General features: G+C 45.5%; 1 protein-coding gene across 2 annotated transcripts in view; it reads right to left on the minus strand.

Annotated features, from left to right (window-relative positions):
• Window positions 1-2,178: 2,178 nt before the first annotated feature.
• Window positions 2,179-18,343, minus strand: part of LOC139577114 (protein FAM222A-like) — a 64,717-nt gene continuing 48,552 nt past the window's right edge. For both annotated transcript variants that reach the window (XM_071403944.1, XM_071403943.1), the window contains one exon: window positions 2,179-7,309. In XM_071403944.1, the coding sequence (XP_071260045.1) occupies window positions 5,820-7,292 (1,473 nt within the window). In that variant the 5' untranslated portion in view covers window positions 7,293-7,309 and the 3' untranslated portion in view covers window positions 2,179-5,819. The remainder of the gene's footprint in view (window positions 7,310-18,343) is intronic.

Here is an 18,343-nt window from a genome sequence, read left to right on the forward strand (position 1 = left end):
CACCCAATGAAGCACGAGAGATACATTGTAATAGTATTACTGAATGCTAACAATCTAAAACAATCGCCTTTATTGACCAAGGGTCAATGGTCCCGATTTTTATAGATGAATGGAACGATGACACTTTCTTTATGGAATAGTTTAACTCAAACACAGTATTATTCTCTATCCTCAGATAATGACTAGTACAACTCTGAAAAGCAGTGTTGCAAATGGACATTACATAATAAATCAACCGTCTACAGGACTAGTTTGAGAGGATAGTGCCCATTGTGGAGTGCAGAGCTTTGAATTTGGCTATAATATAATATAAGCCTCAATTTAAGTCTGTGTGGAGTCAGGAGAGAGGAAGAGAGCTGAGGAGTAAAGTCCTGCACGTCCACTGTTTCAAAAGCACATTGACAATCTGCGTTTCAACGCACAACAATAACGTCCCAAAAGGGACAGACAGAAGATGACATGCCCTGCATGAAGAGATACCCGTCTGGAAGGGTGCTCTGAGACGTTCCGTTTGTGGTGACAACAATCTGACAGATACGACCAAAAGAAGAAAGACAATCCGTCAGCATGCCAAGTCCCCAGGGGCTCATGTGGTCAGCTTGAGTGTCTGCCACAGTGAAGTCGAAGGGCAGAGGGCATGAGCTCACAGTTCAGATGTTTATTTCTAAAATATCCTTTCAATTTTCTAATAAGGAGAAAAATGTAGATTTGATGGTATTTTGTCATTTTCAAAAAAAATAAAAACATGAGAAGAAATACCTAATGGGATAAGGGATATAATACAATATAGTTAAAGGGTTTAATCGATTCTTCTCTTCAAGAAAATCCCCTTGCTCTCTGAAAAACAGGATATAGTGCATTACAATCCTGTGGGCAAATTCATCCCACTCCCACAGTTCGTCACCCAGGCGTTATCCAATACTCTCATTAGATGGGAGGCCCATCACCACTAACGTTTCCTTGTGGAAAATGCTGACACCAACTGCTCCACACAAGTCTCACTAGCCCTCCTCCAACATCATGTGACATGGTTTAATGCATGGGTGCAGAAGTCAAAGGGAAGGGGATTTGGGATCTGATGCATCTTCTGTAAATCTGTCAAAATATTTAGACAAGACTGAATAAAACGATGCCAGAAACAGAACTGTGGCGGGGGTACTAAGCTGTTGAAACAACATTAAAATATTTTACTATGGAATGTTAAAGGCCCAGTGTAGTCAAAAACATGATTTGCCTGTGTTTTATATACATTTCCAAACTATGATGTTGGAATAATACTGTGAAATTGTGAAAATTATAAATGGCCTTTTAGTTTAAGAGCTGTTTGGTGGGATGGAGTTTTGGCCATCCATGGGGACATCACCATGTGGTAAATTAGTTAATACACCAATAAGAGAGCGTTCTAAACCGCTCTGCCAATAACAGCAAATTTTCAGCTCAAACTGAAAACTTTCAGTTCAGTTCTTCCTGCTCGAGAAATGTTTGTTTCTTTTTGACCATTTTAATTGAAAACAATCAATCACAGTAAGGTAATTAAATTGTTACCCCGAAATGATTTGATATTGAGATAAAAACTGCTGCATTGGGCCTTTAAGGAGGCTTACTTAAACTACTAGTGCAAGTCCAGGTACTCTTTGGTCTAAGAGCTTTGCTTCGTCAGCCTTCCAAGGACTTCCACAAACATTAGCATATTCATTAAGACTCATGATTCTGATTAAAAAGCGGGTTGAGGGGAAAACGTAAATTACGTTTGCTGATGCGTTGAGGTGCTGTTAGTGGTCTCCTTTTTGTGGCTCTAGTAAATCTAGGGATACAGTGTTGGAATATCTTCAAATTCGAAGATACAAAGACTGTAGGTCGATAATTGTTATTTTTCAGTGTATGTGAACAATGGACGCAACTCATACTAGGCCATTTGAGAACACGTGGCAAATTTAAAAGAGCAATTCCTTATGCAAAGGTTAGTTTGGCTTCTGTAATGACCTCAAAAGCATGTATGAAGCCTTTTTAACACACATTTCACACACACAAACCTTAGATATAGCCACACCATGACTCGCCAGAAACACAAGCATCTCCAGAATCATGTGGATATTTGACTTGAGATAATTTTCTCTCTTTTTTTTAGGACAATAGAAAAATAATGACAATTCTCACAGCCAAGATTTGGCTTCTGAATATATTCTCAAATTAGATTTATTTTACACCTGAAAACAGAAAAGGATGGGGATTGGGGAACATTGGGAATGTATTCACAACTGTAGTTTACATTTTTTGGTGTAAGCTCAGAGAAACGTTAATACAGTCATAATAATTGCACTTTATAAATCTCCACTGTTGCCAGCATTTTCCCGTGACAAAGCCCAGCTCTCTCTCCAGTTAATAAATTCAATTTACCAGTGAAATTTGACTGACAAAGGAAATGCTAATTTGGGACCAGAGGACTGCTTCACTGCTGCACTGATCCTATTTGTCTTTTTTCTCGGGTTCACTCGAGTCCCAAAAGGCATTAGACATCTCAGTAATTTAAGTGCAGCACATTCAAGGGAAACTCATAGACATAATAAATATTTAAATGTTCTGAATCCTGAAGTCAATGAATGACCCGGGCTCAACTCATCTCAACCATGGGCTGAAACGTACTAGGAAAAAGCAGTGAACCGTGTCTCACCTCACATCACCTGAGAGGACAGGGCATGATTGTTTCACTTTGTTCTTGTTTTTCGGGGTATGGGGCACATCGGTGTACCCTGGACAGACTCCCTTGGTCCCGGCTCACACTCCTTCTATATGATACGTCCCAAAAGTGAAAGGGATATCCCACTTCTACCATACTTACTTATAAAAGTTAGGCAAGAGAGGAATAGCATTATAGCTGAATTAAGTAAAAAGCCCTCTCATAGGAAAAAGCTGATTCAGCCTCATTTTCAGATTCCTAAACTGGGGGTTTCTTTGTTGGGGGGGGGAGGTCTAGGGGACAAAAATAAACTAACACACACGAGGTCATAGTGGACAACCTCTCAATCATAATCTTCAATAGTGACATTTTTCTAATCTTTTTTTTTGCAAAATGTTTTGTTTTGAAGATATACTGTAGATTCCAGTGTTGGTTAGAGAAGAGAGCACTCTGGCCAGCCACTATGCCTTACACCAGAACATCAGAAACTGCACGTCAGTTTGAGGAGGAATAACAAAATAAACCAATAAACCCCACATGAAACAATAAAAAGCGTTGAGACACTTTCCCCCATAGCAGCCAATGCATATAATATACCCACAAATATAGAAAACAACAAAAGTAGTTTCAAGTTTAAGTTTCTTCAACATATCATATCCAAACTACCCATTTCCAACCTCCAAAGTTAACAATGTTTTTAAACTCCAAGCAGTGCAATTTATAGTATCAATTATAACAATAATTACTAATATTGTAATATATTTTTCATTCAATATTGTGATTCTTGCACATCATACCAAAGTACTGATTCCATGTTTTTATTTTTCTTCTTAGTATATTGTGTATGCATATAGGTGTGTATGCGTTTGTGTGTGTGTGCGTTTGTGTGTGTGTGTGTGTGTGCGTGTGTGCATGCGTGTGTGTGTGTGTTTGCGTATGTGTGCATTTGTGTGCTTGTTTGTTTGTTTGTTTGCGTGTTTGTTTGCGTGCGTGTTTGCATGCTTGTTTGTTTGTTTGCGTGTTTGTTTGCGTGCGTGTTTGCATGCTTGTTTGTTTGTTTGCGTGTTTGTTTGCGTGGTTGTTTGCATGCGTGCGTGCGTGCGTGTTTGTTTGTTTGTTTGTGTGCGTGGTTGTTGTTGTTGTTTGTTTGTTTGTTTGTTTGTTTGCTTGCTTGCGTGCGTGTTTGTGCGTGCGTGTGTGCGTGTTTGTGTGCGTGCGTACGTGTTTGTGTGTGCTTGCGTGTTTGTGTGTGCTTGCGTGTTTGTGTGTGCTTGCGTGTTTGTGTGTGCTTGCGTGTTTGTGTGTGCTTGCGTGCTTGCGTGTTTGTGTTTGCGTGCGTGTTTGTGTTTGCGTGCGTGCGTGTTTGTGTGCGTGCGTGCGTGTTTGTGTGCGTGCGTGCGTGTTTGTGTGCGTGCGTGCGTGTTTGTGTGCGTGCGTGCGTGTTTGTGTGCGTGCGTGCGTGTTTGTGTGCGTGCGTGCGTGTTTGTGTGCGTGCGTGCGTGCGTGTTTGTGTGCGTGCGTGTTTGTGTGCGTGTGTTTGTGTGTGCGTGCGTGTTTGTGTGCGTGCGTGCGTGTTTGTGTGCGTGCGTGTCTGTGTGCGTGTTTGTGTGCGTGCTTGTGTGCGTGCGTGTTTGTGCGTGCGTGTTTGTGTGCATGCGTGCGTGCGTGCGTGTTTGTGTGCGTGCGTGTTTGTGTGCGTGCGTGTTTGTGTGCGTGCGTGTGTGTTTGTGTGCGTGTGTGTTTGTGTGCGTGCGTGTGTGTGTGCGTGCGTGTTTGTGTGCGTGCGTGTGTGTGTGCGTGCGTGCGTGTTTGTGTGCGTGCGTGCGTGTTTGTGTGCGTGCGTGTTTGTTTGTGTGCGTGCGTGTTTGTGTGCGTGTGTGCTTGTGTGTGCTTGTGTGCGTGCTTGTGTGTGCTTGTGTGCGTGCTTGTGTGTGCGTGCGTGCTTGTGTGTGCGTGCGTGCTTGTGTGCGTGCGTGCTTGTGTGCGTGTTTGTGTGCGTGCGTGCGTGCGTGTTTGTGTGCGTGCGTGTTTGTGTGCGTGCGTGCGTGTTTGTGTGCGTGAGCGTGTTTGTGTGCGTGAGTGTTTGTGTGCGTGAGTGTTTGTGTGCGTGAGTGTTTGTGTGTTTGTGTGCGTGCGTGTTTGTGTGCGTGCGTGCGTGTTTGTGTGCGTGCGTGCGTGTTTGTGTGCGTGCGTGTTTGTGTGCGTGCGTGCGTGTTTGTGTGCGTGCGTGCTTGTGTGCGTGCGTGCTTGTGTGTGCGTGTTTGTGTGCGTGCGTGCGTGCTTGTGTGTGCGTGTTTGTGTGTGTGCGTGCGTGCGTGTGTGCTTGTGTTTGTGTGTGTGCGTGCGTGCGTGTGCTTGTGTGCGTGCTTGTGTGCGTGCTTGTGTGCGTGCTTGTGTGCGTGCTTGTGTGCGTGAGTGCTTGTGTGCGTGCGTGCTTGTGTGCGTGCGTGCTTGTGTGCGTGCGTGCTTGTGTCCTTGTGTGCGTGCGCGCTTTTGTTCTTGTGTGCGTGCGTGTTTGTGTGCGTGCGTGTTTGTGTGCGTGTTTGTGTGCGTGCGTGCGTGTTTGTGTGTGTGTTTGTGTGCGTGCGTGCATGCAAATGTATGTGTGTGTGTGTTTGTATGTGTGTGCCTATTCTTTTGGAGTTTAGAAAGCAGCCCTACACCTTGGCCCTTTGGGTCCTTCTATGTGACTACAGCACCCCACTGGCTTTCTATTTGGATGGGGGAACAGAGGTGGCTGTATGCACTTCATATCAAGCTATGATTCTCAGGAAAAAGTTTGGTCAACTCAACAACAAAACAAGAAAAAAAAACAGCCCCAAATTCCAGTTGGCAAACTAAACCACGGAACATCTGGAGAATCTTCTAAAAACCAAAACCACTGAAATCCATTTTCTCCCCCACTGATAAATAACCACTGGGCTAAGAGGGAGAACCCCCCCAGCCTGTCATCCAACACAGGATCCAGTCTAACGCCATCGCTTCCCTCCCTGGAGCCCCCGAGCTGCTTCAAGCAGTGCCAGTCTCAACAGACTTGTACATCCCCAGGAAGTCAAGATCTTCTCTGTCCCTCACCTTTAATCCAGATTTCGCATCATTCATTAATTCTTGAGCTCTGGCACTCGCGCTCTTATCCCCCACTCTATCTGTAAATCGGGAGGCGGATGTGGGCATGCTGGTGGTCCAACAGCCTTGGCACCGACACAGTCTCGTAGCCTTTGCCCAGCATCTGCTCTTTAATGCAGGGCGGGTGGATGTCGTTGACCAGGTACTCCAGAGACTGCAGGCTGCTGCTCAGCACCGATGTGTTGCACAGCTGGCTCTTACTGGGCAGGCTGCAGCACAGGCCTCCCCCACTCCCGCTGTCCATGGCGGGGTAGTGGTGATGGTGGTGGGGGTGGTGGTGGTAGCCCATCTCCCTGTGGCCCCCCGTAGCTGGTCCTCCTGTGGTGGTCCTCAGGAGCTCCTGGTGGGGGTTGTAACAGTCACTGTCAGGGGTGACCAGCACGCTGTTCCAGGGCGGGGCAAAGTACTGGCCCACAGAGAAGTTGCCATGCATCCCCATGCAGTTCAGAGGGGAGGAGCTGACCTTGTCCAGGCACCCCCCGCTGCCAACGCCCCCCGTCGGGTGGTAGGGTCTGGAGGAGGAGGAGGACGACGACGACAACACCTGGGCCTTGGCCATAATCCCCCCTCCCCCCGGGGCACCACAGCTTTCAGGGGACTTACTGATGGCCCCTCCTCCCCCACTGCCCCCACTGTACATGCGAAGCACAGCCTGTTGTTGTTGCTGCTGCTGTTTCTGCCACAGGATGTAGTCCATACTGTCCGAGTACACCCCGGCCTTCATGGCCTCGCCACTGTGGGCCGCCAGCGGCAGCCCCGCTCCTGTGTACACCAGGTTAGGCTGGGGCGCAATGCTGCCCACATAGCCGCCCCCTGAGGAGCCAGAGGAGATGCCCATGACACCCCCCGCACCCTGCTTGGAGGGGCTGGGGTTGGTGGAAGGTGCAGTGGAGGAGGTGGCCCCCTGGCACACTTGCTGCAGAGCCTGGGCCTGGCAGTGCTGGTTTATCTGATAGATGATGCTCTGGATGGAGGGAAGATTGGACTGGGAAAGGGGCTGGGCCAGGCCTCGCCCCCCTGTCACGGGGATCATAGAGCCGGCCACAGTGACGTTAGGGGGCACCGAGCGGGAGAGGGCAGGGGCTTCAGGGGGCTTCGAGGACCCCGTGTGGTACACCATCTGGCCGTGGCCATTGGCTAAAGTGCTACTGCTAGGGGGCGGGTACGGGGCCACAGCTATTTGGGCCGGGGAGAGCTTAGTCCGTCTGCCTTCCGAGTTCTTGATGATGCCCTTAGTGGGGCCGAAGGGGGAGGGTGAGGAGGCATTGACAATGGCCAGGAGTCCTGTGTAGCCGCCGGTGTGGAGGTGTGGGTAGGGGCTGTAGCGCTGGCTACCTGTGGTGTCAAAGCCATTCACAGTCCGGTTAAGGTGCTTGTGCTGGGGGACCCTGATGTTGGTGGGGAAGATCTTGATGGACAGCGGGCTGCTCTGCATCTTCTGGGCGTAGGCATCCAGCTCAGTCACACTGGGGTAGCGGGGAGAATGCATGGGAACCACCAGCTCACCTGCAAGACAAAGAGAGAGACACTGGAGTGAGAACAAGGGACAGAGCTAACCAACATGTGACCAAGTAATACATCACCACAGGGAACATCAAACTAATACGTCACCACAGGGAACATCAAACTAATACGTCACCACAGGGAACATCAAACTAATACATCACCACAAGTATAACTACAATGGTTCACAATTTTTAAATATATTTTAATGAGACCATGTTGAATAACTAGAGAGAACTGTGACGACTGCTGATAAACTACTGCTGGGAATCTCTGAATTGTAACGTTTAGATCTAAGTTGTAGTATAGGGGAGTAACCACAGATTGAATTTGAACACATTAATATAGTCATATACGTACACATCTCTATGGGAGTAACACTAGCTAGATATTCTGCCTGGTACCAGAATTACACTCTCATAACCAAGCTCATGTGTCACGCACAACTGAAACTAGTGGTTGTAGTGGGGCTATGCTACCTGAAGTACCTGCAGCCATTCCAACCCCCAAAATGAAATTCCACAATGTTGGAGTCCGCTCACACAAAATACTTTGATTGGCCTTTACTCAGGTAGGAAGAGTTTAACCGACGTGAGTAGAGGTGGCAGGCAGCAAAATGTCCATACAAAAAATAAAACGTGTCAGTGTTTGGGGCGGTGTACCATGGCGATATTAGATTCAAACGACATTATTCAGACAATTTCATGGCTAATTAACTACGTCCGACAAAAAGTGGCGTCAGGGAAAATAACTAAATTGACCAACGATAAATCAACTGCCACCAATGACACACAACCTCTTCAAAAATGTGATTTTTATGCAAAAGCTAACCAAAAAAAGCACCAAAATGAGAAGCCAAAGAATCAGTCAACGAATGTTTTGGAAACCTGAGGAGTGTCGAGGGTAGGGGATGTGTGAGCGGGACTTACTCCATATAATTTCCTATCACAAAGTCATGTTAAAGAGACTCCATAGCTAAGCAGTCACAACTCTAATTTCTCCGCTCCCATTACTGATACCATGGAGAGTTCATTTCTACAATGCAATGGGCCTTCAACTAGGAAAATTATTCAATCTGCAAGATCCATATCATAAAGGAAATAAAGTGGGAGTTAAAAAGCAGGGGGGAGGGCATAGTATTATTGTCTGTGAATTTTCAATGCCAAATGGAAGATGCTTTTTAAGCGCAGTCCCTTTGCTCCGACTACAAGAGGAGCCTATTAAATGCTGTATGTCGAAGTAAAACATTGATGGTTCAAGACAAATATATTAGGCCTATATATCACAACCTTTTCAATAGTCAATGACAGATATATCAGACTCCAGCATCACAATTGGTCCTAAATAAGACAAGAGACAATGGATTAAAAAAAACACAATCCTATGTTTATGGCTGTAAATTAACTGATCACAATGTAATGAGATGGAACTGTCATACACAGTGTACAAAACATTAAGAACACCTTAATATTAAGTTGCAGGTGTATGACTAACACCAAAGATGTCCGAGTTTCCTGATAAGGACACTGTACATATGTCCTAATACAGACACCGTACAGATTACAAGGACACTGTACATGTCCGAATCTGGACTTGTACATAAAGGACCATAGGCATCCAGATCAGTGGGTAGCAGGACCGGGGCTGCCTGACTGGGACACAACCCTCCCTGGTGACAGCAGTGGTGGCACCATGCTTTGATGTTCCCACAGGCACTTATTTCATTTGCTCTAAAGAGAAAAAAAACACGCTAATGGTACGGTGGCAGTTTTTTTCTGATCTTCTTTACAACACAGGATTAAAAAAACATCTTTGATCATCACATGGTTTAAATGAGGAGAGATACTCAGCTTTGGCATATCAATGACCTGTGCCGCCCCTCGCACTCCCATAATTTCTCCTAATTACTGCCACATGAGAAAAAATACAATAAAAAAAACTTGCCAGAAAGAGCCAGGATTTTATTTTATTTTTTTAAGGTGGCTAATTCCCATTTCTTTCTGGTGACCGAGTCCATATTTTCCACACCTGACTGCTGTGCCGTCTTTTTCCCTCCTGCAGAAACCTCATTCTATGAGATCAGGCTGGCCACAGAGAAACGCCCCACTACTCCCTCTCTCACCCGTTGTTTGTCAACAGGCAGAACCTCTCTCAGCCCCACAAAGGCAGAGGAGTAGAAGGATGAGGAGTAGAAAGATGAGGAATAGAAGGAGGAGTAGAAGGATGAGGAGCAGGAGGTGGAGTAGAAGGATGAGGAGCAGGAGGTGGAGTAGAAGAATGAGGAGGGGTAGAAGAATGGAGGTGGTAAATTAGTGTCTGTGCTCTTTCTGATTCTAATTGCCTACAATAATTTCTTTGTTGCAGAGTTTGTGACACACACAATTCTCTACGTCATTCTCCCATTCTCTCGATTTCTCTGTTTCTCTCTCCCCTCTCATTTGTGCACAAACACGCTCGTACACACACACACACGCTCACAAACACTTTGATGTGGTGTTTGATGTGCATGGCCAGGGTCTCTTCATCGGTCTTCTCCCAGGAGGAGCAGTATGTCAGGATAAGTAAACTAAGGCCATGGAGAAAGGACACTGCCTGGCGGTGTTCAGGCCAGATCTGCAGCTTTGCGGGACTTATTGGCTCTGGCTGCAGTAGATCACAGTGCTGAGCAGCAGAGTACAGATGGTACTGGCTGATAAACACCCTCTGAGGCACCTACCCACTGCATCCTCCCCCTACTGCCTCCCCACAGGGCTAGGGGTTTCCTGCACACACACACACACACACACACACACACACACACACACACACACACACACGAGCTCCAGCTGTGATTGTGTGTTTCACTTGCCATCACTGGAGCATCCTGCTCTCTACTGAAATGTAGGGCAGGGACGACAACAGGTGCCTGGGCGGGCGACAGCCTGCAATGCCTCCTGGGCTAAATGCTTCACACTCGCTTCATTTCAACACCTGACAGCCCTGTACGGATTAATTACTTCCCCTGGGGATGGAAGAATACACTTTTTTCTCTTCTTCAGAACGAGGCATGAGGCGACGACCGGCACTCTCACGTGTACATCTGAAACAGCGTCACAGAACAGAAGAAATACAGGAAAGACCAACACGGCTTTATAGCAAAATGCTACGACTACCACTCTCCAAACCATCACTTCAATGACTATCCAACCCCGATACCACAAGATTAAACTACCTGAAGTGAAGAGAAGTGGCATTGCCGGGTGCAGCTAGTGGTGGTGAGAGCTGGGCTGGGCTCCCACGCCAGGGTGAGGAGATGGCAGGGAGGCAATTAACGGGCTGACCTTCGCCCTTAACCACCCAGCGCCTGGCACACAATGCCCATGTGTCAGAGCGGGCACATCTCTAAATGCCATCGCTCATTAGTGCCAAGCACCCGAGTAAGAGAGGCAATGTGTGTGTATGTTAGTGTATGTTAGTGTATCTGCTGATGTAAAAAGGGCTTTAAAAATACATTTATTTGATTGATTCACGGGTTGCCCGCAGTCCCCATGGTTATATCCACAGGGTGGGCGGGTTTAGGGTCATTAAATATTGTGTGGGTGACGGGCAGGTTGAATAAAGAGAAAACAATACCTTAAAATCCAATTTACACAAGACCACCTACTCTTTCCATGGCATAGACTGACCAGGTGAAAGTGGTAATCCCTTATTGATGTTACTTGCTAAATTAACTTAAAATCAGTGTTGATGAAGGGGAGGAAGCAGAGGAGACAGGTTAAAGAAGGATTTTCAAGCCTTCAGACAATTGTGACATGGATTGTTTCCCATGTGTATCAAGAATGGTCAACCAACCCAAAGGACATCCAGCAAACTTCACACAACTGTGGGAAGCATTGGAGTGAACATGGGCCAGCATCCCTGTGGAACACTTTTGACACCTTGTAGAGTCCATGCCCGACAAACTGAGGCTGTTCTGAGGGCAAAAGTGGGTGCACGCTCGGTCTCTCCTGAGATGTCCTAGCACTTACCTTCAGATGGGAAGTCCTCCCTTCAGCAACAATCTCTTGGTGTCCAACCCACACTTATACATATGTTTTTTTTTTTTGTTGTGTTCGTTTCAACATCACGTACAACCTGATTCCCCCCCTAATCGATATCAGTGATTTATAGCTACTTGTCAAAACAACAGTGTTTCGGATGCTTGTGCAGTTTATAAGGAGCTTGTTTAAAAAATACAAGTAATGTGATTATTGTGGCAGATGTTTGTGTACATAGCACATTTTATCTGAGGTTTTTCCCTTCATTATTTTAGGCTATCTGGCATTAGTGCATAAGCCTAATCTTTAGGGCCTATAACTGTACGCTAGCCAAATAGCCTACACCCCAATTATCAAATGCTTTTGAGAACAGGCAGAAAAAGTTAGTCGATCCACGAGTCAAAAAGGACAATGTCGGAGTTTAATTCAATAATAGAAAAGCAGCGAAATGGAGAGTGGATGATAGCAGTGTGTGTTATGTGTGATGGTTGTGAGACGCTATACAAATCGACAGTCACAAGACGGGGACTTTAAATAGGCCTATGGCACATCAGTGAACTGTAGCCTACTGTGCAGATGGGTTAAATGGAAACTGAAATCTGAAAACTAACTGTAGGTCTATAACCTCTCACATAGCCTTGCAGTAAAATTGTACACCAAATGCAGGCTACATTTTTTGTGGAGAAACATGATTTCTTTCCTTCAGCATCATCAGAGAATGCAAATGCGCAGTTAGGTACACTACATGATCAGAAGTATGTGGACACCTGCTCGAACATCTCATTCCAAAATCAAGGGCATTAATATGGAGTTGGTCCCCCCTTTGCTGCTATAACAGCCTCCACTCTTCTGGGAAGACTTTCCACTAGATGTTGGAACATTGCTGCAGGGAATTGCTTCCATTCAGCCACAAGAGCATTAGTGAGGTCGGACACTGATGTTGGGCGATTAGACCTGGCTCGCAGTCGGCGTTCCAATTCATCCCAAAGGTGTTCGATGGGGTTGAGGTCAGGGCTCTGTGCAAGCTAGTCAAGGTCTTCCACACAGATCAACAAACCATTTCTGTATGGATCTCACTTTGTGCATGGGGGCATTGTCAAGCTGAAACAGGAAAGGGCCTTCCCGAACTGTTGCCACAAAGTTGGGAGCACAGAATCATCTAGAATGTCATTGTATGCTGTATCATTAAGAGTTCCCTTCACTGGAATTAAGGGGCCTAACAATGAAAACAGCCCCAGACCATTATTCCTCCCACACCAAACTTTACAGTTGGCACTATGGTAGCGTTCTCCTGGCGTCCGCCAAACCCAGATTTGTCCGTCGGACTTCCAAATGGTGAAGTGTGAGTCATCACTCCAGAGAACGCGTTTCCACTGCTCCAGAGTCCAATGGCGGCGAGCTTTACACCACTCCAGCCAACGTTTGGCATTGCACATGGTGATCTTAGGCTTGTGTGCGGTTGCTCGGACATGGAAACCCATTTCATGAAGCTCCCGACAAACAGTTCTTGTGCTGATATTGTTTCTAGAGGCAGTTTGGAAATCGGTAGTGAGTGTAAAAACAAAGGACAGATTGTTACGTGCTACGCGCTTCAGCACTCGGTGGTCCCGTTTCGTGAGCTTGTTTTGCCTACCACTTCGGGGCTGAGCCGTTGTTGCTCCTAGACGTTTCCCCTTCACAATAACAGCTCTTACAGTTGACCGGGGCGGGTCTACCAGGGCAGACATTACGGTACCACGTTAAAAGTCACTGAGCTCTTCAGTAAGGCCATTCAGGTACCAATGTTTGTTTTTGCATTTACTCCCCGGGCCCTAAACGAAAGAAACAGAGACGAACAGAGAAGAAAAAAATATCTCTGACCAGCACACCACTAGTGTCTGTGTGTACCACTACTGAGAGAGCGAGAGAGAGATGGCAGAGCTAGGGATAAACTACAGCATGGTGAGATGGAATTGAAGAGAACAGGACTGAACAGCAGAGGGCCTTTCTCAACAGTGCCTTTAATAACACAACGCAGAAACACAAAGTGGCTGTAACTGTTCTTCCATTGGTTTTGGTGACATGGAGCTCACCAAGGGCATCGTCCTTGGAGTGCCCTGTGCCGTCTTTGGGGGTGGTGTGTGTGTGTGTGTGTGTGTGTGTGTGTGTGTGTGTGTGTGTGTGTGTGTGTGTGTGTGTGTGTGTGTGTGTGTGTGTGTTGCCCAATCCTGAACACTCAATTAACACTCCTTTAATCAGACAGCGGTACTCTGAATTCTGATTAACTAATTTTCTGTGTGTGGGGGTGGAGGAGGGAAGGATGTAGGAGGCAAGGTGGGAGGAGGGAAGGAAGGATGGGGTGGGGGGTGGGGTCCACTGGGTATGATGAGGTCCACTGGGTACGATACAGCAATAAAGAGAACTGGGAATGGGATTAGACTAAACAAATCCCTTAAATTCGGTGCACTTCTAAGTGAGGGGTCAAATTGTGTTGATCACAAGAAGCAGTGGCAGACGGAGTGAGCAGGAGAGCGTGGAGTTAGGTTAGTTGGAGGCAAAGGGAGGGAGGGATGGAAGGAGAGAGGGAGGGAAGAAAGATAGGAGGAAAGGAGAGAGACGCGGAGTCAGAGAGAGTGCAGTATCAAATTCAGAGCAGCATAAAACTGCTTGGCATTCTAATTAGTGGCTTAATTGAATATTCACAGGAATAAGCCAGAAAGAACTGGATGAAATCCTCTCCTTCCTTGCTTCCATTTATTAGAGCTCCAAACGTTCTAAAATCAGGAGCAGGTTGGGGATATTTCTAGTTATTATGAGAAGCCAACGAGTCACACATCAAATCAGAGCATCTGGTATTTTCTCACTCTCAGGCACAAGCCAGTATCAATGTGGTGCTTACTTTACACATCCATCTATCCCCTCTTTTATCCTACACCAACAAAGCCAAAGGAAATGTCCTTGTTTAAAAAAAAGAGGGTAAAATACTAGGTGGTTGGGATGTTTGCAATTATGTCTTCACAGAATGATGAACACATAACATGCATTAGCTATAACCAAATCAAAAGAGGCTGTGAGGACGAGAGGGTTAGGGAAAATACAACAGGAGCTGATTTGTAGGTAGGTAGGGGGAGAGAAAGATGAAAGAAAACACAGGGTCAGCCACAGTGCAACATCCACCAGGTTCACCGGCGTTAACCTGTTCTCCAGAGACGAGTCGCTGCTGTTAAATGTGCATGAGCTGTCAGCACCATTGAGGGCCACAGAGGACATTAGCCGCTGCAGCCCCGTCACCCTATAAACCACAATACTTTTAGGCCAAGCCATCCTAATCTACTTTTTTCCATTTCCACCATGCTGTTGCATATTCAATCTGTCCTCCCTCCCTCCACGGAGCGAGCAAGCAACGCTTTGCCCTTTCCACCTCATTGTTATGGAGCTATTCAAGTTAATAATTAATGGCTAGAATGGCCTTCCAATCCCTCATGCCCGAATCACTTACTTTGGAAAAAGTTTTACTTGCTTAAATGTATTGCCATTCGGGAATTGACAGATTTGAAAAAGCATTGTTGCGAGGGGACACCCTTGACCCGTGCCTATTGTTGGGTCCTCGGCTAAATAGAATCAGGGTCTATGACATCCCCCCCCCCCCCCTTGTTACCAACGCCAGACAAAAGCAGGGCTGTGAAAGGAAGCGCAGGCCAGGGGGTGGAGGGAGGAGCCAGAGGCGGCACGCTAAACAATACCTGCCTTGTGCTAATGGAGGTGTCATCTGGCACATGGCTGATTAGTCAACGATTACAGGCCGGTCCTCGATTGCCGTGACAACTGCTGCAATGCACAATGGGCCCTGATAGAGCCAGCTGTTAGGTCCTCTGCAATTAACCCTGCATCCCTGTCGTCTCCGGCGGTGCGCCACCTCTAATTGACTATTGGGCACACAAAGCAGGGGCTGTAGGCCAGACCCCCCCCCCCCCAGCCAAAGGTAAAAACTATAATAATAGCTGTCCTGCCGACTCGGCCACCAGTCAATCAAATGTCTGGCTCCCCTGCCGGAGCTTCCGGAGGAGAGAGAGATGGAGAGAGAGAAAACTGAATGGAAGAGCTTGCGTGGCACAGTTGCCTGGCGGGGGTGGGGGACATGCTGATTATGCCCTCAGCCAGGGAAACGAATTCAAGTGCATGTGGGGGGAAATGAGTCCCACTGCTTGCTTTGCTCAGCATCAGGAAAAAAACATCCCAGGTACACTCATCTATCTCAGTTAATCACAAGGTTGATTGTTACACTGAACAAAAATATGAAAGCAACATGTAAAGTGTTGGTCCCATGTTTCATTAGCTGAAATAAAATGTTCCATATGCACAGAAAGCTTATTTCTCTGAAAAACATATTTGTTTACATCCCTGTTAGTGAGCATTTATCATTTGCCAAGATAATCCACCCACCTGACAGGTGTGGCATATCAAGAAGCTGATTAAACAGCATGATCATTACACAGATGTACCTTGTGCTGGGGACAATATAAGGCCACTCTTAAATGTGCATTTTTGACAAACACCACAATGCCACAGATGTCTCAAGTTTTGAAGTGAGCATGCAATTGACATCCTGACTGCAGGAATGTCCACCAGAGCTGTTGCCAGAGAATTGAATGTTCATTTCTCTACCATAAGCTGCCCCCAACATCATTTTAGAGAATTTGGTAGTACTTCCAACTGGCCTCACAACCGCAGACCACGTGTAACCATACCAGCCCAGGACCTCCACATCTGGCTTCTTTACCTGCGGGATCGTCTGAGACCAGCAGCCCAGACAGCTGATGAAACTGAGGAGTATTTCTGTCTGTAATAAAGCCCTTTTGTGGGAGAAAAAACAAATTCTGATTTGCTGGGCCTGGCTCCTCAGTGGGTGGGCCTGGCTCCCAAGTGGGTGGGACTATGACCTCACAAGCCAACCCATGGCTGTGCCCCTGCCCAGTCATGTGAAATCCATAGATTAGGGCTTAGTGATTTGTTTTTGTTACTGACTGATTTCCTTATATGAACTGTAACTCAGTAAAAAAATTGAAATTGTTGCATGTTGCATTTATATTTTTGTTCAGTATATTATATATATACACTGTATATATATTTTAGAGGGTAGATCAGCTTTATTGCAGATAGATTGTGGCTTTAATGTAATTGTCTATATCATTTCCAATCCCCCATATAGATATCTCTATATATTGTTTTTTATTATTTTTTGTAAATATATGTATTATTTTATATATACAGTACCAGTCAAAAGTTTGAACACACCTACTAAGCTCCAGGTGGTATCTGATTTTAAGAACATTGGCATCATACTTGATTCCAACCTCTCTTTTAAAAAGCATGTGAAAAAGTTAATTAAAATAACCAAGTTCACCCTAGCTAATTTCAGATTTATACGAAATTGTTTGACTACAGAGGTAGCAAAACTGTACTTCAAATATATGATACTCCCCCACTTAACATACTGCTTGACTAGTTGGGCCCAAGCTTGCTGTACAACATTAAAACCTATTCAGTCTGTTTACAAACAGGCTCTCAAAGTGCTTGATAGGAAGCCCAATAGCCATCATCACTGTTACATCGTCAGAAAGCATGAGCTCCTGAGTTGGGAAAATCTTGTGCAATACACCGACGCATGTCTTGTATTCAAGATCCTAAATGGCCTGGCTCCCCCTCCACTCAGTACTTTTGTTAAACAGAAAACCCAAACATATGGCAGCAGATCCACAAGGTCTGCCATGAGAGGTGACTGTAAATTTCCCTTAAGGAAAAGCACCTTTAGTAAATCCGCTTTCTCTGTGAGAGCTTCCCATGTCTGGAATACACTGCCATCAGACACACATAACTGCACCACATATCACACTTTCACAAAATGCATGAAGACATGGCTAAAGGTCAATCAGATTTGTGAACATAATCCCTAGCTGTGAATTGCCGCTTTCCACGTTGTCTGTTGTCTGTAGCGTTGTCTTGCTTGTCCTATGTTGCTCTGTCTGTATGCTACGTCTTGCTTGTCCTATGTTGCTCTGTCTGTATGCTACGTCTTGCTTGTCCTATGTTGCTCTGTCTGTATGCTACGTCTTGCTTGTCCTATGTTGCTCTGTCTGTATGCTATGTCTTGCTTGTCCTATGTTGCTCTGTCTGTATGTTACGTCTTGCTTGTCCTATGTTGCTCTGTCTGTATGCTACGTCTTGCTTGTCCTATGTTGCTCTGCGTGTGCTCACTGCTCAATGACTGTCTATATTGTAATTGTTTTTAATAACCTGCCCAGGGACTGCGGTTGAAAATTAGTCGGCTGGCTAAAATCGGCACTTTTACTGAAACGTTGATTAATGTGCACTGTCCCTGTAAAAATAATATAAACTCAAATTCAAGGGTTTTTCTTATGACTATTTTCTACATTGTAGAATAATAGTGAAGACATCAAAACTGTGAAATAACACATATGGAATCATGTAGTAACCCAAAACGTGTTAAACAAATCAAAATACATTCTATATTTTAGATTCTTCAAAGTAGCCACCCTTTGCCTTGATGACAGCTTTGCACACTCATGGCATTCTCTTAACCAGCATCATGAAGTAGTCACTTGGAATGCATTTCAATTAACAGGTGTGCCTTGTTAAAAGTTAATTTGTGGAATTTCTTTCCTTCTTAATGTGCTTGAGCCAATCAGTTGTGTTGTGACATGGTAGGGGTATTATTTAAAATATATATATTTTACATTTATTTAACTAGGTAAGTCAGTTAAGAACAAATTCCTAATTTCAATGACGGCCTAGGAACAGTGGGTTAACTGTATTGTTCAGGGGATTTTTACCTTGTCGGCTCGGGGATTCGATCTTGCAACCTACATAGAAAATATATATATTATATAAAATATATACACACACACACGTACGTATATAAATATATATACAGTTGAAGTCGGAAGTTTACATACACTTAGGTTGGAGTCATTAAAACTAGTTTTTCAACCACTCCACAAATGTCTTGTTAACAAACTACAGT

The sequence above is a fragment of the Salvelinus alpinus genome, chromosome 5 (genome assembly GCF_045679555.1).
Source record: "Salvelinus alpinus chromosome 5, SLU_Salpinus.1, whole genome shotgun sequence".
Taxonomy (NCBI): Eukaryota; Metazoa; Chordata; class Actinopteri; order Salmoniformes; family Salmonidae; genus Salvelinus; species Salvelinus alpinus.